Source organism: Syngnathus typhle, linkage group LG10 (assembly GCF_033458585.1).
Source record: "Syngnathus typhle isolate RoL2023-S1 ecotype Sweden linkage group LG10, RoL_Styp_1.0, whole genome shotgun sequence".
NCBI lineage: Eukaryota > Metazoa > Chordata > Actinopteri > Syngnathiformes > Syngnathidae > Syngnathus > Syngnathus typhle.
In genome coordinates this window covers 12,434,429-12,457,234 of record NC_083747.1, presented here as the reverse complement: position 1 = coordinate 12,457,234, position 22,806 = coordinate 12,434,429, and the positions used below count along the sequence as shown (strand labels likewise).

The 22,806-nt window shown below is 45.1% G+C and overlaps 3 protein-coding genes across 7 annotated transcripts; 1 reads left to right on the top strand and 2 right to left on the bottom strand.

Moving 5' to 3' along the window:
* Positions 1-1,024: 1,024 nt before the first annotated feature.
* taf12 (TAF12 RNA polymerase II, TATA box binding protein (TBP)-associated factor) lies at positions 1,025-2,997 on the top strand. 2 transcript variants are annotated; one of them, XM_061289407.1, is made up of 6 exons: positions 1,025-1,255; positions 1,702-1,893; positions 2,171-2,248; positions 2,348-2,462; positions 2,596-2,684; positions 2,752-2,997. In XM_061289407.1, the coding sequence occupies exons 2-6, from the start codon at positions 1,813-1,815 to the stop codon at positions 2,785-2,787; spliced, it is 399 nt and encodes a 132-aa protein (XP_061145391.1). In that variant the 5' UTR covers positions 1,025-1,255; positions 1,702-1,812; the 3' UTR covers positions 2,788-2,997. The 2 variants fall into 2 exon arrangements, with proteins under 2 accessions (XP_061145391.1, XP_061145390.1); XM_061289406.1 differs by having other exon boundaries at positions 1,027-1,210.
* Positions 2,998-3,976: 979 nt separating this feature from the next.
* LOC133161139 (ras-related protein Rab-39B-like) lies at positions 3,977-6,889 on the bottom strand. The gene is made up of 2 exons (XM_061289405.1): positions 6,495-6,889; positions 3,977-4,818 (listed from the first exon to the last, which is right to left on the bottom strand). The coding sequence occupies exons 1-2, from the start codon at positions 6,710-6,712 to the stop codon at positions 4,377-4,379; spliced, it is 660 nt and encodes a 219-aa protein (XP_061145389.1). The 5' UTR covers positions 6,713-6,889; the 3' UTR covers positions 3,977-4,376.
* Positions 6,890-7,682: 793 nt separating this feature from the next.
* ctps1b (CTP synthase 1b) lies at positions 7,683-13,922 on the bottom strand. Of its 4 annotated transcripts, none has more exons than XR_009715995.1 (19): positions 13,746-13,921; positions 12,968-13,148; positions 12,694-12,864; positions 12,510-12,610; positions 12,180-12,296; positions 11,997-12,080; positions 11,843-11,923; positions 11,620-11,771; positions 11,013-11,145; positions 10,846-10,934; positions 10,565-10,659; positions 10,377-10,439; positions 10,257-10,300; positions 9,882-9,978; positions 9,739-9,794; positions 9,528-9,624; positions 8,622-8,766; positions 8,408-8,553; positions 7,683-8,212 (listed from the first exon to the last, which is right to left on the bottom strand). XR_009715995.1 is itself a non-coding variant. In XM_061289290.1 (18 exons), exons 2-18 carry the CDS (start codon positions 13,131-13,133, stop codon positions 8,475-8,477), a joined length of 1,770 nt encoding a protein of 589 aa, XP_061145274.1. In that variant the 5' UTR covers positions 13,134-13,148; positions 13,746-13,921; the 3' UTR covers positions 7,683-8,474. The 4 variants fall into 4 exon arrangements, 2 of the variants coding, with proteins under 2 accessions (XP_061145274.1, XP_061145275.1); XR_009715996.1 differs by having other exon boundaries at positions 7,683-7,749; XM_061289290.1 differs by having other exon boundaries at positions 7,683-8,553.
* Between the last annotated feature and the right edge of the window lie 8,884 nt (positions 13,923-22,806).

Genomic DNA, 22,806 nt, shown 5'->3' with positions numbered 1-22,806 from the left:
TCTGTATGACACCTTAAATGGCGACCTAGCAGCAGTGAGAAGACCATAAGCTATTTTTGCGGTACAGAGAAGCTCTAGTTTCAGTAATGTGTAGGTACTTAGAATATGGAAAGGCCATTCGTCCGTGATCAGGAAGACCCTTGTCTATGCCCTTTTAAGGGCACCGGAAGTAACCAGTAGAGTGAGACTCTAACCGCAACTGTTGTCTTACGAGGTACAAATGATGGGGGAGAACAGATAGAGAGGGACAAAGGGCAAGAGCAAAAAGCGCGAGGGCTTTTTGGGGCGAATATGTTGGCTGTCGAGAGCTGAAACATTTTTGCTCTTGGGGCCACTCAAACCTTTGGAGAGACATCACTCTGACATCGGTTGAATAAAATATTTTCCCAATCAGCCGTGTGTCGCCGAAGTGCTTCCTTAGCCAGCCATCGTCCACCGAGTGTTTTTTTGGAGACCAGCGAAACAACAAAGACCATTCACCACAAAAACCTCTGGGACATAATGTTTCGGTCCATCATACGCCGCCAGGTTGCTCCTCAGACTTTACAGGAGCTCACTGATGCCCTTAGACAGATCTGGGAGGACATCTCACAAGACACCATCCGTAGTCTCATTAGGAGCATGCCGCGACGTTGTCAAGCATGCATACAAGCTCGTGGGGGCCCACACAAGAGTTTTGAGTGGCAGAAATTGAATTTAGGCCAAAAGGACGAGCCTGCCACATCATTTTTTCACTTTGATTTTTGGGCTGTCTGTATACTGAGCTCTCTGTAGGCTGAAAACATTTATTTCCATCAAAAGATGTGGCATCCTTTTGTTCCTGAGACATTAAACTGTCCAAATCAGTACAGATATCCCCCCCAAAAAATGTCACCATTGAAATCTGATGTGTTTTCAAAGTGTTTTTTGAGGAGTGTATATACCAGCCGGCGCATTTTAGAGCGAAGTATGCACCGACGCAATTGTATTTAGTTGTAATGTGTCAACATATCCTAAGAGTGGCGTAAGAGAGAAGTTGGAGTAATACCGGAAGTGTACGCAGGCAACCGGAAGTAGTGGAGTGAGAAGGGGGGAAAAAAAACAATCCCGCTGCCTAATTTTTAACTCCCTACTTTGAAGCAGCCTCAAGGCGTAACTTTTCTGGACTAATCTCATCAATCTTACCGTTGTGGCAGCACCAAAAATGGACAGATGATGTCAGCGTAGTTGGGTAAGAGGATAAATTCGGTGATCTGCATCAATCTGTGTTGAAAAGGTACGGACGCTAACCTTAGCTTCGTCGGCTAACGTCAAAGCGTCACGGCTGCTATTGTTTTTAGCATAACTCGCCGTCACTTTGGACGTTAGCCACGAGAAGTCCCATTTGGAATCATCCGCTGTTATTAATTGCAAGTCTATTGTTGCGTGCGGCGCTGAAAGTGAGGCTGCATCTGCTTTCGTAGCGCCGTTATAATATTGTAATAACTGGATAATGACATTTCTGTAGCAATCGGATGCTTGACATGCGTTGTAATTCTTGTTGACATGTAAAACGTGAAACTTGCTGTGGCTGGACGGGGCCAACAAGTGTGTGCGCGTGGGGTAATAAAATCAAGAATAGTTACTGTAGATGGAAGTGAGCTGAAAATGTTGAATGTTTCAATCGCACAACAGGGTCCCTAATATTGTGGGGCCGACACAATTGCCCCTCTTGTATCGCAGGTGTATGGACGCGGTGCCGCTCTGCACATAATCCAATCGGCAGTGTTTCCTCTGAAAGTGACCCGGCACTCGAACGTTGTGCATCCCGCCAATCATACGGAGGGCGCCGGCATGGCTAACAGTACCGCGACGGCAGTGAAGGTGATGGGAGCGCCTGGTCCTGCGGGCAGAAGCAGCCCCGAAGGATCTCAGGTGGGTGACGTGGAGTCAAACTGCCTGGCCTCGACGACATCGCAATCTTCATTTGAGTTTGATCAATTGTTCAGTCCTACAATGGGGAAATAACTACTGGATCAAAAAAAAAACGTCAGTACATGAGGGGAAATGTGACAATAGTAATTTACAAGAAAATATTTTGTCTTCTGAACCAGCCATTAAATCTCCCTGCTAGACCCAAAATAAGTTTCACAATTGTATTATTCAAAAATCACACGTGTTGTTTCCTAATTGTTGAAATGATCTATTTCAGGTGCTGAGCAAGAAGAAGCTGCAAGACCTGGTGAGAGAAATCGACCCCAACGAGCAGCTGGACGAGGACGTCGAGGAGGTCTGTCACTGTCTCGCCGATGACATTTCCCCATGTTTTTGTTTTCTTCTTGTCCTCCCAGCGCCATTTTAAGCGTGGATTACAAACACATCTCCGCAGATGCTGCTCCAGATCGCCGACGACTTCATAGAGAGCGTGGTGACGGCCGCCTGCCAACTGGCGCGTCATCGCAAGTCCAACAGCCTGGAGGTCAAAGATGTCCAGTTGCACCTGGGTGAGCGTCTCTCCTACACAATTGCGACCACGTTAAGTTAGCTTTTCATGCGTCACGCAAGCCACTCGGGTCGACTCAAGTCATCCTGAAGGTTGGCTTGCAAATCGCACGTTGCCTTTTTTTTTTTTGCCAGAGCGTCAATGGAACATGTGGATCCCGGGTTACGGTTCGGACGAGATCAGGCCTTTTAAGAAGGCGTGCACCACAGAGGCTCACAAACAGGTAAAGCGCACATTTCAGAACATTTCGGCTGTGGCAAAGTTCAATATTTCTTTGTTTATTATTGCAGAGGATGGCCCTGATCCGCAAGACAACCAAAAAGTAGCAAGACTCCATTTTTTCTTGTCGAGCGCATCTTCTATTTTTTTGGGGGGGGTCCGGAATTAGCTATCTTCAAGGGAGATTGGTGACATTAGTATTTCCTTGTTCTGTCCTCATTTTGCAGTTTCTTGCCAACATCCTCATGTACTAAAGTACTTTTCTTTCCTTTTGATTTTCTTCCTGTTTTGTGTCAATAAATAAGATCACCAATTTGCATTGTGACAACCTTTTCTGACACGTAAAGATCACATGATGCAAAACGCAGATTGCAAAATTGAGGTTCTTTGACGTTAGAGCTTTTTATATGTTCAAAGTTCAAATTGTAGTTTGGTACTATTATGTAACAATTCTCATCCTGAGAACATTGTGTTCTCAGAATGAGGGAAAAACAAATCAGCCTGCAATCAACCATGTGAAATGATTGGCAGGTTTTTCAATAGGGTGTTAGTTTTATTGTGCCTTTTATATGATCACACAATGTTAAAAAAAAATCTCCAATACTGACATTTCAGCACCAAAGTAATATTTCATGCAACTTGGTATTCATCCAAATGAGAGGACGAGAGAGCCTCACGGCAGAAGGAAAAGAACCTGACTAATTTTTATTCACGTTGGGAGGGAGTTTTGGGGCTATAAAGTGCCTTTAAATCACTCGGCTCGCCGTTTCTTTCCACACAAGCGTCGCGCCGACAATGCGAGTCTTTGGGGAAGGAAGGTGTCCTGTACTCCAGGCAAAAGAAATGTTGCGGGGACACAGGAGGCTCATCCGTCAGAGCCAGCGCGCCAGCCAGTAATTGCCTCAATGACTTCTCGACATTGCTCGGCGACGATTTCCAACACCGCCCGTGGCGTTCTTCGAATAATTGTCAGACTTGAAAACAAATCCACTCGATTTCCTCGGGAGCTGAGCAATTAGCGAAGATACGACCGAGGCCGCTCGGTGCAAAAAAAACATCAATTTGACTTTGATGGGTTTCCTATTTGTGAGCCATGGCAAATTTGGTTTAGTTTCTTGATTTTTTTCAATTATTTTTTTGGTTGGTTGGTTCGTATGCCTGAATAGTGGAATATTTTTAAACTTTTGAGAATTACCGCAACCATTCAGTGCACACAGGGCTGTCGACTGTAGGTAGTGAGACATGTAGAAGAAAAACAAACACTTGTTCCACAAATGACGACATTCAGACGAACGGTGAGCTGTACATTTAATGTTTATTTTTACAAATGTTCAATATTACTTTTTTTAGACCGATATCCGTACAAGTATTCGATATTTAAGCGATACTGTGTACCGATACCGTTTGTACTTTTTATAAAATTTTATTTGACAAGTTATTTTTCTGATGCAGATGATTTTCCCATGTGTCAAACTTCCACAGTTTAGTACCAACTACTGCCGAGGTAGACTTACTCTGTCATATTTTTTTACCATAAGGATCGGTGGCAAGTACCAAAAGCTCCCTAACTACTCAATGCCTTAAAATACTACCAGTTTCAGCCCAATACAGATAACTTGTATTGGTACTCGCCCATCCGTATTTTTTTTTAATGCGTTTCTGATAGCTCATCAAAACATTGTTATACGGTCCGTGTCTAGTCACAGCATTTCTTCTTGTGGGATGGGTCGGGCCGAGCCAGTCTGCTGTTCTTGTGTCCCTGCAGAGTGAGCGGCGTGGCGCACTTGACCCCGTCCCAGCCCTCGTGCAGATCCACCTCCCCGCTCATCAGGCCCCGATAGATCTGGCGGGCCAGCAGCTCGAAGGTCTCGTTGACGTTGTGGTCTGACTTGGCTGAAGCCTCCACGTAGGGCACGCCCAAGACGGCGGCCAGCTTCTCTGCCTCGTCACGGCTGACCGCCCGCTTGCTGTCGCAGTCGCTCTTGTGGCCCGCCAGGACGAACAGGAGCCGGTGGGGAAGCACGTGTTCGCACACCTCGGCGTGCCAGTCCCGGATGTGATCAAAGGACGAGCGGTTGGTCAGGTCGAAGACCAGAAGGCCTCCCACGGAGTTACGGTAGTAAGACCGCGTCACCGACCTGAAAGAGTCCCAACATCAGCCGTGTTGCCAAACGATCAGCTTCCTGTTTGCCTCTTGGCTGGAATTTCTTACTTAAAATACAAAAAGGCGCAGCGCGACAGCATTTTTTTGCCCCGATTGAAGTTGGCTATAACCACTCCCACAGCGGTGCACACCTACCTCTTAGATCTGCCTGCCTGCATTCACCTGCAAATAACTTTCTTGCGCAGCCTTCAACACAATTCATGAAGCCCATAAGCAATGGCGTGCTGAGTAATCGCAGTGCTTTCTAAGCTATTATCTTACATTTTAGAAGATAAGTATATAGTTTTATTAATGAGAAAAAATATTCATAATGTCAAGTTTATTTATATAACTCTTACTCACAGACAAGTCTCAAAGGGCTTTACATGGGCAAAGTTGACAATTATTCTCAACATCCCCTGATCTTAACTTCCAGAACGGCAAGGAAAAACTCACAAACCCCCGACTGGGCAAAAATGAGAACCCTTGAGAACGGACCGCAGATGGGAGGATCCCCCTTCAAGGATTACCAGGCTGCAATGGATGCAGAGTGGGCGACATTGAACACACAATATAAAACAATCCAAAGAAAAGTAGATGTCTATAGTCAAAATGAAGAGCTGCAGGAAGATGCTCGAAATTGTCATGGCAGTGTCTGAATGCAACATAAAACATACTTTAAATGCTACAGTACCCTACCTGAATTATATGTTTTTGTATAACAAACTGTGTGTAATTAAATGTACGAACGAATGTTTCGAAACTAAAGTTGCAAACCTATTAATTCATTAATTGCATGCTTTTTGTAGTATCTGAGCAGCACTCCTTAGGCCCACATTGATGTTTGTTCAACTGCACGTAGGTCTGCTATCTCTGATTGCTTGGTTCATTTGGTGTATTATTTAAAGCAAGTTTTGGTTGTGTTCTTTATATAATTTGTAAAGTTTTTCATACTTTTTTTCCAGCAAAGATAAAAAAATTATTTTCAGTATTTTAATTAAAACGTTAATTATACCACTCTTGCCCTTAGTGTGATTTCTCCAGCATCAACATGCCTTTATTTCTCAAATATATGTAGTGTAGGAGCCAAAATGCTTGTTACAACCACTAGGTGTCACTGTTGTCATTCGGAGGGGCCAAAACACACATTAATGTATCTGTTGTATTGCTGTCACGTTACTACACTCTTCTGATAAGTATTAATGTTGTTTCAGTGTGCATTTATAGACAAACTACTCTTGTGGACATTTTAATCAGATGCTGGACCTACGAGAATGAATTTATCGCCAGCTACAAGCCTGTTGACAACACTTAAGTCAGATCAACACGAATGGGTCGTACCCCATCGCTTTGCTGCTTTAGGGGGCCTTCATAATGACGTTAATGTTGTGATGAGTGCGAGAGACCCATCTTATTTTAATTTAACTTTTCATCTTCTTTGATAGTCACCCACAGTCAGCACATGAATAGTGGAATTAAGAGGTGCTCTATTATCCCTGTGCGCCTGCCATCGGGCCGGTGGGATTTGAAACCCCCGGGCTGAAAATTGGTCCCAGCACGCCACTGCCCATAAGTACAGGGTGAAGGTATCTTCATCTTCACATACGTCACAATGACGGAGGACCGCTGGTCTGGCCTCGACTTCAAAGTCACACAGTCCTTTGGACTCACCTGAAGCGCTCCTGGCCGGCCGTGTCCCAAAACTGCAACTTGACCCGAAGGCCGGGTTCCAGCTCCAAGAAGTGCACGTAGAAGTCCACCCCTACCGTCTCATCGATGGCCTCCAGGAACCGGTCCTCCGTGTAGCGCCTGAGCAGCGACGATTTGCCTACCGTCGAGTCGCCAAGCATGATGATGCGTAACTGGTACTGCCATAGGCTCGGGTCCATGGCGCAGCTCTATTAAAGGCGATCAAGACGCCATACGTTAGGAACCACCCGAGCGCAACTCGCGGCTTGCATTTCTTCTTGCAGCCGACCGCGGACGCGCTGGCTTCCTTCAACGCAAGGCTTTGCCAAGTCGCTCGCATTTGCTTGTTCACACACGAGTTCCGAAGGAGTGCCGTGACGTCACACTTGAGAGTGTGCACACGTGGGAGTTATTGCGTTCATTTACGGGCCTCGCGTTACGGTACACCCGCAAAAACGCTCGAGTTCTCATAGGCGCAATAAAAAAACATGACCGTAGTACTGAGGATCTCTCCCATCACGTTCACAAATACTTTAAAAGATAAAAATAGTTTTTTGAAATGCAATAGATATTCTGATAGGAAAAGGGGAGGATAGGCAATGAGCATAGGAACAATTAAAAAACAATTATTTGAGTTTACTTCGACAGATAAACCCGTTTTTCTCTTTATAGAAAACTTTCATTGGGAAGGCTTTCACACGTTTTCTCCAGCAGTTTCGTAAACTGATGCTGAAAATAGACCGTACTGAGTTCTGAAGCCATATTTACCGATAGTCTGTGTGAATGTGAGTAACTGCTCATAGCTTTATCATGACAGACGCTTGTGGGGAATAGTGCAGGCCCAAAAGAGGAAGTTGAGAATCTCAAGTTCTTCTGGGAAAGGCAATACAGAAACTAACCTTGCACAAAGGTTGCACTTTGGTACATAACCGTATCAAACAAAAGGTTTGTATGTATATAGCTCATCGCTTTTGTTCTTGTTCTAAATGTTCATGTAGCTTGAGTGAAACATGGTTCTGGTGTCATCATGCTTGGGTGCCATTTATCTGCAGCTGGATCTGTGGTCTTAGATAAGGTGGAAGGAATTAGGAACACTTTTAAGTAAGAGTTTGTGTTAGCACAGAACATTGAGGCTTCTGCTAGAAAGAAAAAAAAGGAAGGAAACACCTGTTAGAACATCTGACCTTTATTTGGGGTTGTGAGCGTTGACTCCCATTTGACATGTGATTGTTTAATTCTGGACACAGATACATCCCTGTTAGAAGGTGCGCACACTTGGGCAACTACATTATAGCAGTTGAGTATGTTTACTTTCTCACTTGAAAAGATGAAAAGCTTATACGTGACTTTCGTGATGTATATTGATATGCATACACACACAGATTGTATCTAGGAAAAACTTGGAACGTCGGGTCAATCTTATCTCAAGGCAGACTGCTATTTAATTTGCTATTTCAAGCAAACACAAAAACTTTACGACTGCGGATCAAGTTATTCTGCCAAATCTAGCGTTGCTTTAAGGCTGGGTCTTTATTTCATCAAGGCATAAGTAATAAAAATGAACCTGAAGTACTTTATTATGACAATACTTGTAAGTATAAATACTCAATATTAGTGTACAAATATTGATATGTACATAAAACTGCATGGTGGGTGGAGTAGTTTGCAGGGCAGCCAACCAACTGGCAGAACTTCAGTCACTGCAAAATAATTCATTTGTGTAAAAGCATTTAAGCCACCATCGAGCGTGCTAAACTCATCGCTATTCTATCCCCAACATAAAACTTTATACTGCTCATAATAAGCCCACCCTTGACCAACAAAAACTATTTGGGACGTCCCTTGAAGCTTTATACATTCACCAAAGAGTATAAATAAGCAACAGTATATTTTACCCAATAGCACGATAACTCGTTTCGAACAGCACTTTGTCTCAAAGTCGACGCCGAGTCGGCTCCGGCCTCACGACAATGATGGGAACTTGAGCTCGGCGATGTCGACGTCAGGAGAGCTGCCTCCGCTGCGGTCGCTGTACGTGTCCCTGCAAAGCCGGATGACCGGAGTTACTGCGGCGACGTTGGGGGCGAGCGGAGATTTTGCAGTGGTTACCTTGGAGATAGGCGACAGCCTTTGGCCAGGTAGCTCTGGAGTTTGCCGGCGGAGGCCAGCAGGAGGCCGAAGTAGGGCGGCGACGGTTTGATGGGCCTGGAGGTGAACTCGGGGTGATACTGCACACCGATGAAATAGCAATGCTCTGAAAAGAAAGCGAACCAGCACTCTTGTTGCCCTCTCAGCAACGGATATCTGAACGCAAACAGCAACGCATATATTCTTAACTCTCTGGCAACAATGCCGAATTGTTATTACTGTGCTATTTTTCTCTCATTAAAACACATTGTTTTCATGGTTACGTCTTTTGAGTTTTCCATCACAATGATTTTATTTTCCCACAGGAGACAACTCTTCGCTGGTTACACTCCTAATTGGAATGACGCCTTCAACCCGAAACTAAGCATGCAGGTCAGTTCCGCCTTAGTACATTTTCCTCACGTTAAAAAATGGCCGGTTCAAATGAATTTTCTTTTCTAGTGGAAAAGTTGGCGAAAACAAAATAAAGACCTCAATTATTATTATTGCAAACACATAAAGTACAAATACTAAACAAGACAAATGTCGGTGGCAGACGAATAGAACAAGCGACCCCTGTGGGATGCAATAACAAAAAAATATGAAGCCCAATAAAGGACAAAGCAGAAGCAAAAAAAATATAGCAAAGACTACAGTTTGGGGATGCATTCATTTTGGACAGCGACAGCTTAAGATAAGAGGCTAATGAATAGCAGCCGACCGACATAAGCGTTGGAAGCGGTAAGTGACTCTTAACAAGCCTCAGCGTGAGCCAAGGACAAAACCATAAAGTGCTGTGGCGCAGTCATTTAACATGGTGAAAAAGTGCCCGCTGGCCTTGATGCAAGTACGCACTCGCAGCTTCATCAACTCGGGCTCGCAACTCACCTTCCAACTGAATGATCTCCATGCGCTCGCCCGCCACGTCCTGGCCCACAAACTGAAGGCCTTTCTCCTCAAAGTGGTGCTTGAGCTCAGGGTTGACCTGCGTCGAGGAGCAATGTCAAATCATCTCGCAAAAGAGCGTGTCAAAGAGTTGGCGGATGACGTGCGATTCGGGCCAGAGAAGGGCCCCTTGCAAAGCGGGCTTTCGTCTCACCTCAAATCGGTGCCTGTGCCGCTCGTCGACGTGGTCCACATCGCCGTAGAGTTTTCCTTCAAGGGTGACAAGGCCATGTCATTAAAATTCGAGTGGCACAAATTGGCGCGTAAAGATCACGGCGGTTGCGAGTGCACACGTACTCAGCACGCTGTTTTGGGATTTGAAGATGGTCCTTCTCTGGCCAAGCCTCATGGTGCCACCCATTTGGCCCGGGTTGTGCTCGGGCATGTCGATCACCTGCACGGAACAAATGATTGCAATTTAAAATTGACCAAGGAACAATACCTATTTCGTTCCGACGTTTTTTAGCGCACCCAAACTACCTTGTAGATGCTCCCAAATTACTTATTATTCATTTTCCCATCCTGATCAAGATGTGATTCGTCTGGAAGTGTCCCCACAAATCCAATCAAGCCAATCACTACCCATAATCACAAATGAATAATCTCTGCAAACAGCAGATATAAATTATTACTCTTGCTCTGTTGTCAATGTGAACATTACCCCAGACCTACCACAGGGTACTTGGAGTCTGGGTTGAACTCAGTGGAGTTGGCATCTGAGAAAAGAAAATGCAAAGGGCTCAAATTTCCTCCCAAACATGACGCCAAAGCGGACGTGTGGCAATCACTTACCTTCCCAGCCCAGAACGTTACGGGCAAACTCGCACACGGCCAGCTGCATGCCCAGACAAACGCCTGCGTGCAAACAAGACGGATGACATTTTTGCAGAAACAGCACATTGAATACAGGAGTTCTCGAATGTAGCCGTTTCATTCACTTGCATTGCTTTGTGCTCAAATGTGAGCCTTTGATGTCTTACCTAGGAAGGGTTTATTCTGTTTTCTTGCCCAGTTGATTGCCAATATCTTGCCTTCGGTCCCTCTCACACCAAAACCACCGGGCACCAACACGCCACTGTGGTGGAGCATTTGGTTAGTAAGACTTATTAACGACATCAACAAGAGACACGAAATGCTGAAAACAGAAAAAAAAAAACCATCAACAAAAAAATAAAGACTGTCTTGAGACGTGCCAGCATGGCGTCAGACGGCTCTCTGCTGCCATCACGTGGCGGCAACAAACAGTCATTTGGGTACTCACTTGGAGCTACAGAGTTTTTGCCAGGCCTCGTGATATTTCACCGGCTCCTCCTGCAAAGTGGCCGGCTCCAGGTCGGCCGAGTCTATGTACTGGAAAGCCGGCAGACGTGGCGTTTAAAGAGCCGCCGCTCAAAGATGGCGGCGTTCCGTGACGAGGCGCTGCCCTACCTTGACCTCCAACTTGTGACTGATGGCGAGCGCCGAGTGCTCCAGGGCCTTAATGACCGATGTGTACGAGTCGGACAGCTTTGTGTACTTGCCCACCAGCGCGATGGAAACGTGCTCCAGCAGACGGTCGGACCTGGAATAAGAATCAGAGTGAATTCAAATGAGCACGCTCTGCGGGAGAGCATCAAAGATGCCAAACGATGGGTCAGCTTATTACGTAACCGCCTCGTGTCAGTTGTGACAAACGAGCATTTCATATGAAACGTCTCCAGCAATAAGCTACATAAGGGATTGGGCTACTTTTCTGCAAGAAACGATCTGAGCTGCTTTCATCCATTTTTTAAAAGATAAATTCCACTGCCTTTGGGCCTTTAACGTTGCACAGAGACGTAGAATTTAGCGGGCCACAAAATCTTTTACGCCCAGACTGTGTAATTCATCTTTTACTTTCCTGTGTCAGAGCATTTCATATTCTTGTACTTCTCTTTTCAACCCAAGGCTGTCTTCCCCAGTGCATTTTAGTTGATGGAGAAAGGAAGCAAATAAATACGCATTTATCTATAATTGAGTTCATTTGGACACAGAAACTTCTGACAAGTTTTCCCACCTATCAGCCATCTCCTTCCACTTGCAGAGCATTTTCCTGGGCCTCATCTCGATAGGCAGGTTGAGCCTGTGGCAGAAGTAGCTGACCACGCCCTGGTCCTCCAGCAGCAGAGGCACTCGGTAGACTGAAGACACGTCGTGCACGCAGATCACCTGCGGCGAGACGCCGTTTAAAATTAATCACAAATTCTGCCCGGCGAGCGTCACAAAAATATTCTCGGTACCTGCGTGGGTTCCACGTGACAAAACATGGAGATCTTCTCCTTCACAGCTGTTTCCAAAGGCGTTACGCAACGGCACATTATCTGAAGCACAAATTTGATTTCTCTGCTCAAGAATGACAACTCGAATTTGTCTACTGGTGGCATTTTGCCTCACCAAGTCAGGAGACAAGCCGAGGCCTCGCAGCTCCCGCACGCTGTTTTGCGTTGGCTTTGTTTTCTGCTCTCCAGTTGTGTTTGGCTGAAGGAAGAGGGGGGAGTGGTCATTCAGGTGTGGACTCGTCTTAATAAGACATATAAATACTGTAGCATTACAAAAACGTCAAGCCTTCTTCCTCACCTGTGGCACGAGGCTAACGTGGATGTTGCAGAAGTTCTCTCTCTTCACCTTGAACTGGAACTGCCTGAAGGCCTCGATGAAGGGCATGCTCTCTATGTCTCCCACCGTGCCGCCCAGCTGCAGACGACACACACACACGTGACCCTTGTCAGATCGCCGTAAAAAACAGAATTGTCACACATCTTTTTGCCCGATTCCTCATTGTGTGGCTGATTTTTCGACAGACGCGTGAACGCCTTAGAGCGACGTGCCTCCCACAACATATTTTGTGTCACACTACTTCTTTTGTGTAGGTGAGCAACAAAGTATATCAACGCCAAGCAGACCGACCTCTATGACACAAACTTGCGGCTCCACGGCATCACCGTCCACGGGGATCTTGGCCTGATTCATCACCCACTCCTGGATCGCATCTGTGATGTGAGGCACCACTGGATGCGGGCAAATAATCACAATTAGAAGGCCACAAAATGGCTGCTTTACACCTGAAACTACAATATAGGACCCTTTTCACCTTGCACGGTCTTGCCCAGGTAATCGCCTCTCCTCTCCTTGTTGATGACTGACTGGTAGATCTTCCCTGTGGTCAGGTTGTTGTCCCTAGTCAGGCGGATGTCCAAGAAACGTTCATAGTTGCCCAAGTCCAGATCGACTTCGCCGCCATCATCCAAGACAAAAACCTCGCCTACATGTACATTGAAGATGTACTATCAGTGCATGTGCGTTCGGTAACCACGTCGTCAAATATTAAGCACAAATAAGGCAAAGAATAGCCACGGGTGGCCCACCGTGCTCATAGGGCGAAAAAGTGCCGGCGTCAATGTTGATGTATGGGTCGATTTTGATGGCCGTGACGTGAAGGCCGCACGACTTGAGGAGCGTGCCTACGCTGCTGGCGATGATACCCTTGCCGATGCCGGAAATCACGCCGCCAGTGACCAGGATGTACTTCATTGTCGCATAGGAGATCTGGACCAAAAGATCAAATAAAAATTGGAAGAAAGAACAGAAGACAATGTCATAGTTGCATGCGGTTTACAGCTAAGAGCATGGCAATGATCAGAGAAGCTCGCCAACGAAATGCTTGAGGATGCCTGTCTGTCAGCTGACTTCAATTGATTTTACTTCATTTGCTTTTCCTCCGCGTTACATTCGTTTGCATGCAGCAGGCTTTTTCGACTGTTTTCACGGTCAACGCTTGACCGTATTTTCACATCTTGAGTCACTAAGCTTTAAAAGGCATCGCATTTAGGAAGACGTCATCAAAGAAGCGTGTCCAGCATTTAACACATGCACGTAAGTGAAAAGGCGGGAGTTCGACCTAGCTTAGCGGTTGTTCCGCACTTGGGCAAAATGCCACGTTGATGTATTCACTCACTTTTGGTGTTCATTTCTAAAAGTTAAAGAAAACTATTTCAAGTACTGTGATGCTCCAAGAAATGATTCAAACCCGAGTCACGTTAGCTTGCGCGTGGTAAGCGCTCATTGTCAACAGTCGACAAAATTGCAGACGTTCGCGTGTCAAGACGGTCGCAAATAAAGGTCATCAAGACTCGCCATACTTACCAAGCAACTATGCACAACAGTCGGGGAAGTCCAATGGATGCGTTGTGATAACCAGCGTTATTTTTGCGTTTTGTTAGTATCCGCGGAGAGTTTGGCACGCTTATGTGAATGGAGGAACACGTGCGAGACGGGCTGACGTTTCTGCATCTTCTTCTTCTTCTACATGTCCCGCCGAATTAAAGGACTTTCAGTATGCTGTCGCCCTCTATGGATTACTATTAGATTGCAGGTTGAACAGAAAATTATGACAATTGCTTTTTTGCGTCTGGCGTCTAATAATATTCGTAATAATTATGTTGTCATTGTTTCTATTTTATTTGTCACAATTCATGTTGACGGATGTGTTCTTATTCGGGCAATAGGTTATTTATTCATTTCTTTATTTGGTTTATTCGTGTTTTGCTTCCGCTGCTGCTATCACGTGGTTTAATCAAACTTTTTACTTTCGGAGTCACTCACTAAATCCCTCCCCCCTCCTCAATTCGCTCCGCCGCGCCTCTTTCAAGATCGGCCAATCAGGAACGTGGCTCGTAGTAAAGAAGGACTTCCGGAAATATTTGCGCGAAGTTCCCATTGCAGAATTTTACAAAAGTAAATAGATGGTTTCAAGGACGTTTTTCGGGTTATCTATTGTCCTCATATGTAAAAAAAATAATAAATAAACCGTTTTTGTAATTTCTTTTACAAACATCGAATTTCCTTTGTTTGTTCTGATAATTTGGACTGGAATGTTTGCCGCTAGATGGCGTAAAGCTTCCACGATACGTTGCCTGACTGAGACACTGAGCAACGTGAGCCAACAATAACATGGGTAAGGTTATTCACACATAATGGAGGGGAAATGAGACATCATTCAGTGTGACACGGGTATTTGTTTTATTGTTCCAGGAGGTAATCTCTGTGGTTAAGTAACGCTTTATAAAATCAACGGGTGCTTCCCAAAATGTCACTCATGCCAAACAGATTGAGACATTAAGCGTCTCCCTCAATGCATGTACTACTGTGGCGCATGCTCCAGTTTTCTAATCCTGCACCAGTTTCCATCTAATTAAAGGCCTCATCCTCGCCACCTCATTTTCAAAAGTCGCTCCCTTCAATTACTGATGACAAGTGAGCACCGACACACATTAACCTCCTACGTGACGAGCTCCTCTGGCTGCCCGCCATCTCTCCCTGCAATAACAATCCAAAGGCAATTCCACCTTTTTGGAATGTACTAATCGCATTGAAGCAACGACGATAACACACTGCCTTGTCATGCCATGTTTTGCAATATGTTTTTGTCACGTGGTCCACTGTTGGCCAAGTCAGCTGTGAGGGCTCGTGCTGGGGTGTTAATTATTGTCTATACGTGTTTGCTATGTGATGTCTCTGAGCTTCCCACAAGAGAGAACACCAAGACTGACGAAACCCGAGAAACGGATGAGGAGCCACCTCAAATGACTGCAGGCTACGCGTCTCTAAAAATCGAAGACGTGACCTAATTCTTGCACCTATTTCATGTCGAAGCTCATATAAAATTGATTGACTTTGCCACGATTAAAACGGTCGTCGTAATGTGATCACGGCAGGGACGGATGTCTATGCTCGGTGACGTTTAAGGAGATATTAAAATCGACCAAATTAAAAGTGGAATTGCATTCGCCTTTGCACGGTTTGATGCAGAGTAGCTCAGGCGTCAATCTGAAGAAATGGATGTTTGCTAATGTTCAAAATCTCTGGAAAGATTTATCTCGCAACCTTCTTCCTGAACTAAAGCAGGTTACCGCATGCTAATAATGGGGCCCATTTGAACCCGTCTGATCAAATTTAGTAAGGCCTGATTTTCGAATGTGTTTAAAAGATTATCCAAATTGATTATCTTGTGCTTTGGGGTATGTTTTCAGTGACATTTTCTTCATACCCTACCTGATGATCATAAATGTTAATCACGTTCGATATCTACGTATTAGGAATGGGCGAGTACCCATTGCAGGGTCATGACGGCCTTATTCCAATGTATCGGGTAGTCGTGAAGGAAGTTATTTCCTTGGCAAATTTGGACAAGAGCAGATAGCAGAAAACAGGAAGTCAGACAGACACTCGTCAAGGAAGTGACTCTGCAACCAGGAATAAAAGACACATTTGTGTCTAACATATTAATCGCAACACCAAATACATTAAAACAAATTTTTCTGAAAACCAAAGTGCCCTCAAATATGGGGTCCGTCGGGGGTCTACACCTCATGCTTCTCATGAAATCAACAGAAATGGAGCCACAGAGGATTAGAGTAATAGTCGATATGTTGTATTTAAGTTCTATCGCTGTACTGCAAAGTTCGATATAAGGTTGGGGTCAGGTGTCAGACGATGTGTCCTGCTCTGAAGAACTGAATCTTACACAAAAGAAACGGGAGCCCGCCGCAACCCCCGTGCACATTATTTATGAATGGGATTGGTGCCTCTTGCTATCTTCCTTCACTTTTGGAATGCGCAAGGTGGTGGATCAATTCAAGACGGGGTGGGCCACTGGGTCTGGGGGTGGGGCCCCAGATGGCTCCAAAAGCTTCCAAGCAGGACGAGAAAAAGTGAGCCAATTAGTGTCACGGAGGGCAGCTCGTGTGCTCGGCGGCCCGGATAAATGCCGACGATGGCTTGGCCATGTGATGTGGGCAAGGTGGCGGCTGCGCACCAAACCGCAAAGCACCATGCAAGCGATCCAGACCTGCAGAGGGAAGTCACGCTAATAAACTTATTTTTGTTGATACTTCATTTACGGACGAACAATTGATCGGATTCAAATTGATCATTGTGTCTCGATAAGTTGAGTGCTTCGAGTCAAGTGGATCATTGATGGTTCATTTGCCTTTACTGGATCTCAAGCCTAACCTCTAAGGCCAAAGCATTTCTGTATTTTTATTATCATACAGATAGTTTGTTGCTTGTGTTTGTTTAAAAAAACAAAAAAGAGGGCCTTGACAAAAATACCATATCGTATCATTAATCGCAATATTGAGAAAGAAATGGCCGTTTTTATATTTTGCAAATCCTTCCAGCCTAATTTCATCTATGGAGAGCATCCAAATTACAAATTGGAGGGAAAGGCAATCACAGTGGGCTGCGTCATTTGCATAGCGTGATCGTTGACAAAGGTATCGTTATCCTCATCACACAGCGGGGCACTACTCTTTTACCCCACCCCAAAAAACGCTACTCTAATTTCTCTTTCTGATTGATGTGCTTTTTCAAAAATGCCATTTGCTTTCTCCTCACTGTACGAACGTACAACAGAAATGCATAATTCATGATGAAGAAATGGATTTGTATTCCTTTTAGCAAGCACGCAGAGCAACGGAATTGACCAGATTCTTTAGTGCTGGTCACTTGTTGCAAGGCGAAATTTATGGTGCATAATAATTTCTTCCCTGAAGGCCAACGCATATGATTTGCATATGCTGGTCGCGTCTCAATTGGAGTGCGCTTCAATCAGCACAGCGTTACCTTGACTTAAGAATGGAATTCATCGCGTGACAAAACTCGGGACTCCTTGTACGATGCATCAAATCAATATTCCACGTTGAAATAAAGTGCGTAGAACCTGTTTCAGACCCCCAAAAATCCAATAAAACTTTTGTTTTTATGTCTTATGTATTCGTATCTGCATGGTCTGCTCTCCATCTGACTTTTTCATTTGATTGACAGGCCGGCATTCAATTCCAGTTCCAAACATTTGTATCAAGTAGCATGTCAACAATAGCGCCATAATTATAGACTGTGAAGTGCTCCGGATTCGCACTTCTCCGTGGCTGCCCACCATTGTCTTCCCATTTACGTAAGCCGCCAGATATTGAGAAAAACAATGTCGCTCGAAGGGCGTTGCCTGTTTGTCGTGCGCTCAGACTTAAGTCTTCTGCCCTGCCTTCTGCTACTTGTGACAAGTCTCATTTGATTATACCGAAAAAGGGAGCTTGTATCTTTGGGGCCCTAAATAAGCCCTTGTTCTGGTGAGTGAGAGGCGAGCAAAGATGAGGTTGAACCTTGGTGACTTGTGACCGTGCGCGTAAGGTCCGTCCGCCACATGTCCCTCTCAAGTCAGATGTTGGGCCCGGTCGAACAAGTGGCCCTTTTATTGACAACTCTCATGAGCTGAATAGCGCTCGCTCCAATTGGCTGCGGCGGTGACCGTCTGTCGATACCAAAATAAAAAACACCCATGACCTCTGATTGTCAGGTTTGTTCATTTCTCATGAGGCTTGTCAAAACATGAAATAACACAAAATCTCACAAAAGTCAACAAAAACACAGATTATGAAATGTTTATGTTTTGGGAATGTCAGTCAGTCAGTTAGTTAGTTAGTTAGCTCCCTTCCTTGCTAGCGAGCTAGCTAGAATGATAGATTGGATAAATAGACTTGTCCCATGCAGAAACGTAGAACAAAACAATCATAGTCAATGTATTCAAACCTCTTGCCACTGCCAGTGTAAAGATACAGAGTTATGTAACCTCTTACAAAATGGATGATCATGATTAGTTGTTCTGTATGCTGCGATGCTCCGCAGTCTTGCCATTTGAAGCACATTTGATTTTGCCACCAGGACATCATAAGTCAAATGTCAGTGCATCATGTCCACAAAGGAGCTACAGTGTTGCACAATGCAGTGTCCTATTTTGGTAGCCTTATCAATAGGGGATGTGTTCCTCAGCTTCTCAGCCGCGTCTTTGTCTGTGAGAAGTCCTCATGGAGCAGCGCGGGGGACAATGGGCAGCTTGATGGCAACGACGTCTCACTTTGGATCACATGTATAGAGGAATGCGGGAGCATGACCGGCCAGAACCGATGCGGTTATGGCCCCCGTGCGGACCGTAACCGTCTGCGAACGAGCCAAACGAGCGCTGAGGTTCATCGAGGTTTTGTCCGAGCTTCAAAGCCTCCCGTGGCTAAGTGCGGGAGAAAAGGCCGACTTGTTGCCACGAGAAACAAAAAGCTATTGACCGCTGACCTTTCCTGTCACAGAGCCCGTCTCGCGCTCGGTTGCTCACAAACAGTACCTGGATACAGTACCTCTCCATAATATTCCTCTCTGTCCTGAATTTGATGGGCTTGAATTTAGCGGGAAACCATCCACCTAAGACCGTTGACTTTGAGGACACTCGGCTTCCTCGCGCTTCCAAAAGTAATAATGCGAGGATCTCCCCCCCCCACAACCAATGAGTTTGGAATGCACCGCGCTTGTGCGATCAACCCCCCGCTGTCACCCGGCACTCGTGATGGGCTATTTTATGGCTAGCACGAGGGTGAGAGCAGCACACAAGACGTTAAAAAAACAACATGGGGCAAGGCCACGGGGAGGCATTGCAATCCTCAGCTATTTGTAATGGACAACAAGAGGGGAGGGGCCAAGATGGATGTGATCTCACGTTAATTGCGTGGGCGCGCATGCATGTGTGCCACCGCAAGGGTGGGATGTGTTGGTGGAATTTCTGAGAGCAGTGCATATTTATTTTTTATTTTTTTTACAAGCGTGGCAGGGGTTTGCACTGTTCTGTATGTGCAAGTCAGCGAGTAGAGTGAGTGCGTGTGAGCCCGTGCTGCTTATCAAGACTGTGTGCATTTGGCCATGTGTGTGCGTGAGTGAGTGCGCGACCTCGACACTTGGCTGGGGGTAGTGACTGGAATCTTGCGAGTGTGATGTTGAATTTGCAGAGTCATTGAGGACCGAAACAGACTAGCGAGTCATCGACCATTTTGCTGCGATGTTTTGGTAACAAGCACACTTTTGACTGTTGAATCTGTCACCGTCATCAAACCTTCCTTAAGAGTACAGGAAATTGAAATACGAATGGCATGCTCCACCTGGGACCGGTTTCCGGTCCGTCACAGGGTCTATATGTGCCCACATCAAGACAAACAATCCCTTGCACACTTGTACACTTTGTTCACTTTCAGTTTCCAAAAAGTCATAAAATGAACTCATTTCTTTGCTTGTAATCATTTGTCCTCTGCTCTTCTTCTTTCCTCTTCTTGCTTTTTCCGCCCGCCTGCCTGCCAGCTGCTAAGCCATTTGGAACCGAGTTGGTTATATAAAGACAAGTCAAGTTTCCTGCCCCGGCCAGCCAAGGTAAGCCAACTTCGCTTCCAGTACATCCCGTGTTGCAACACTTTTGTGTTTTGACACCTTCAAGATTGTTTTGGGGCAGGAGTCGATATTTTCTCATCTGTAACACATCCATAAAAACGCCATTGTTAACGCTAAGTGCTGTTAACAAGTGGAAACTAAGTCCTGACCTGATCAAAGTTAACATTTAGTGCTCTTAGACTCAGTCGTTTAAGATCTCGCCCAAGGTATCATATCCCGAACTTGGCATTATCTGGTAGCTTTCTGCCCAAGACCATCAAGCAAGAGTCTTTTTAAAAATGCATTTCGTGGGATTCAGTCCACAGCATGCTCACTTTTAGCTTGAAACCCTTGTTATGGCTTTTGGCAGCATATTTCTCACGTGAGCCTTTTTGATGTTTTTTTTTTTTTTTTTCGGCTAGTCTTCTAAACATGACACTGACATGAGTGTGTGAGTGACTCGACTCAAATGACGCTCTGTGTGTTCATTAGCTGGCAGGAAAACATAAAGACTCCAGATGGATCTGTAAACAATCTTGGTGAAGCTCGAGATAAAAGTTTAGATTGGGGGAGGGATTGCTGCTGGTTTCTTTCCTTAAGCTTTCCGTTTGACTCTATAACATGTTTGGATTCCACACTGGATGCGTTCCTCACTTAGTGTTCTTTTTGTGCTTCTGGGTATCTTTTCTTTGATGTAGTCTTGAATCATTTTAGTATTTTTTTCTTTTTACAGCGTGTCACTCACATCTCGGCTCCATCCACGAGCAGTTTCCTTCCCACTACGTATCATTTCTACGTGTAGTTTTTGTTTGTTCCCATTGTTTCCGTTGTCTTCTTTGTTTGCTCATATCTTGTCTCGGTACTCGCCCGTCCCTTTTTATTCAAACGTAACATGTAAACGCTCTCCCGACTATTCATGCTAATGACATTCAAAGAAGCAACAAATAATAGGTAACATGAAACCAACTCACTGCATAGCAGCTCTCATAAAAGACTTTTGAAATGTACTGTTTGGATTACGTGCGGTGTTTCAATTAAACCGGTCACCATACAAACTTCTAGCATTATGGGATGAGCTTGGAGTGCCACCTGTTGCTTTGACATGCACTTTAACACAGCTGACTGTGTTTTTTGGTCTCATTCCACGTGCACACACCTTAAATCAACTTTACTACATGAGCAGGTTGGCTCCCGCCGAGGAATGATGAAAGTCAATTCTAATTGATCTTCTCTCTTCAGCCATCAGTCATACGCTCCCTTGGCTCAGCCGGCAGTCTATCCAGACCAGACCATACCAGACCAGAGGTGCAACCAACATGCCCACTCCGGCATGCATAATCCCCCAATGCTGACCTGGATTCCTCTCAGTTTTTTTTTGTAGTATTCCTGTCAGTGGCATCCACCCACTTTCCATTTCCTCTCTTTGGCTCCCGATGCTCTTTTCTGCCACATTGTTACTTTTGTCACGTCACTTGGTGTGAATTTGACACATTGGCTGCGCGTCACCTGTTTATCAGGATTTCACTTTGCGTAAACACTCAGGAAGGAGTGTGCGTGCGTGTCAATGCGGGGAGGGTGTTTCCAAGGTTACCGCAGAGGCACTAAATAACTGTGACAGCTGTGGCTGGGGACTCTAGTCAAGCAAAACGATATCGCCATAGATACAGAGCACTAGACGGCAACAACACTTCATTCCCCCGTGGCGTAAACACAAATAAATGAAGCCGCAACCGCAATTTGTGCGTCCTTCTTCAAGCAGGTCATTGAGTCTGTCATGTCATTGATTATCAGGAGATTGTGGGCGTGTTGCAAACGACAGTCACACCATTTCTAGAGGGCCGCTTTTGAGGGACAACAAAACAACCGACGACAAACCGCGTTCACTTTATACAGAGCGCTCGGAAGCAACGGAGAACGCTTCGATTGTAATCTTTGCAGTCGTGCGCCCGTGGCCATCTGTGCCGCAGCCATGGTGTGTGCGTGCGCGTTGATGTGTGCGCCTCTCGGCCTGCGTGACGTCTGTTCTAAGCCCCATGCGGGCTGCTGCACGCATTGGTCTCTCAGTCACCCAAAAGCAGATGTCGCCGGGGCGACGGGGAGTGGCAGATTGCGGTGGCAAGCGACCGGTGACAGGTTGAAGGTGTCTCCGCCCCACCGTGCCCGGCAGATGGAAGCTGAGGTCATTATCTGCTCGCTTAAAAAAAACACCTTGAGTCAAGCTCCTATAGGAATCAATCAGTAACTGAGCAAGACATGAAAGTCTGAGCCAAATTTGTGTTCTCCATGAGATTCTCTGGCGAGACTATCGATAAAAGCTCCATATAAGTACACTCAGTTTTCTGTTTATCATTCCTACTCTGTAAAAGAAATAAATGAATAAAAGCTTGATACACTGACAGAGAGTCGACGATACAGCTATCCAACCAAAGATGAACTGCGATATAGCGAGGGAACACCCCATTGACGTAAACTGCAATGTCAGCAAAGTTGAATCCTTATATCAAGAGACACGCCTTCCAAACACACAGTAATCTCACTCTGCCTGTTTGTTGCCCCGTCACAAAACAGTGACTTGTTTCTGTTGTTATACCTTAGTGCTAACCCTAACACAAACACAAACCTTCCTGTGTCCTTAAATCATCAGAGTTCAAGTTGTTTTATTCGCCTGCGCCATGTTGACCAGTCAAGAAAAATAAAATACAAAAAATTAAACATGTACATGAGTATGTGTTTGTGTATATGTACTATATGTATATAGATAGATAGATAGATAGATAGATAGATAGATAGATAGATAGATAGATAGATAGATAGATAGATAGATAGATAGATAGATAGATAGATAGATAGATAGATAGATAGATAGATAGATAGATAGATAGATAGATAGATAGATAGATAGATAGATAGATAGATAGATAGATAGATAGATAGATAGATAGATAGATAGATAGATAGATAGATA

Bases quoted from the DNA above. Each gene is read 5' to 3' on its own strand.
- taf12 (XM_061289407.1), top strand. From the start codon at position 1,813: ATGGCTAACAGTACCGCGACGGCAGTGAAGGTGATGGGAGCGCCTGGT. The intron at 1,894-2,170 runs GTGGGTGACGTG...GATCTATTTCAG, and splicing joins GCAGCCCCGAAGGATCTCAG to GTGCTGAGCAAGAAGAAGCT. The intron at 2,249-2,347 runs GTCTGTCACTGT...ACATCTCCGCAG, and splicing joins TGGACGAGGACGTCGAGGAG to ATGCTGCTCCAGATCGCCGA.
- LOC133161139 (XM_061289405.1), bottom strand. From the start codon at position 6,712: ATGGACCCGAGCCTATGGCAGTACCAGTTACGCATCATCATGCTTGGC. The intron at 4,819-6,494 runs GTGAGTCCAAAG...GGACTCTTTCAG, and splicing joins GCCGGCCAGGAGCGCTTCAG to GTCGGTGACGCGGTCTTACT.
- ctps1b (XM_061289290.1), bottom strand. From the start codon at position 13,133: ATGAAGTACATCCTGGTCACTGGCGGCGTGATTTCCGGCATCGGCAAG. The intron at 11,924-11,996 runs GTGAGGCAAAAT...TTTGTGCTTCAG, and splicing joins TCGGCTTGTCTCCTGACTTG to ATAATGTGCCGTTGCGTAAC. The intron at 9,979-10,256 runs GTAGGTCTGGGG...TGTTCCGTGCAG, and splicing joins CAGACTCCAAGTACCCTGTG to GTGATCGACATGCCCGAGCA.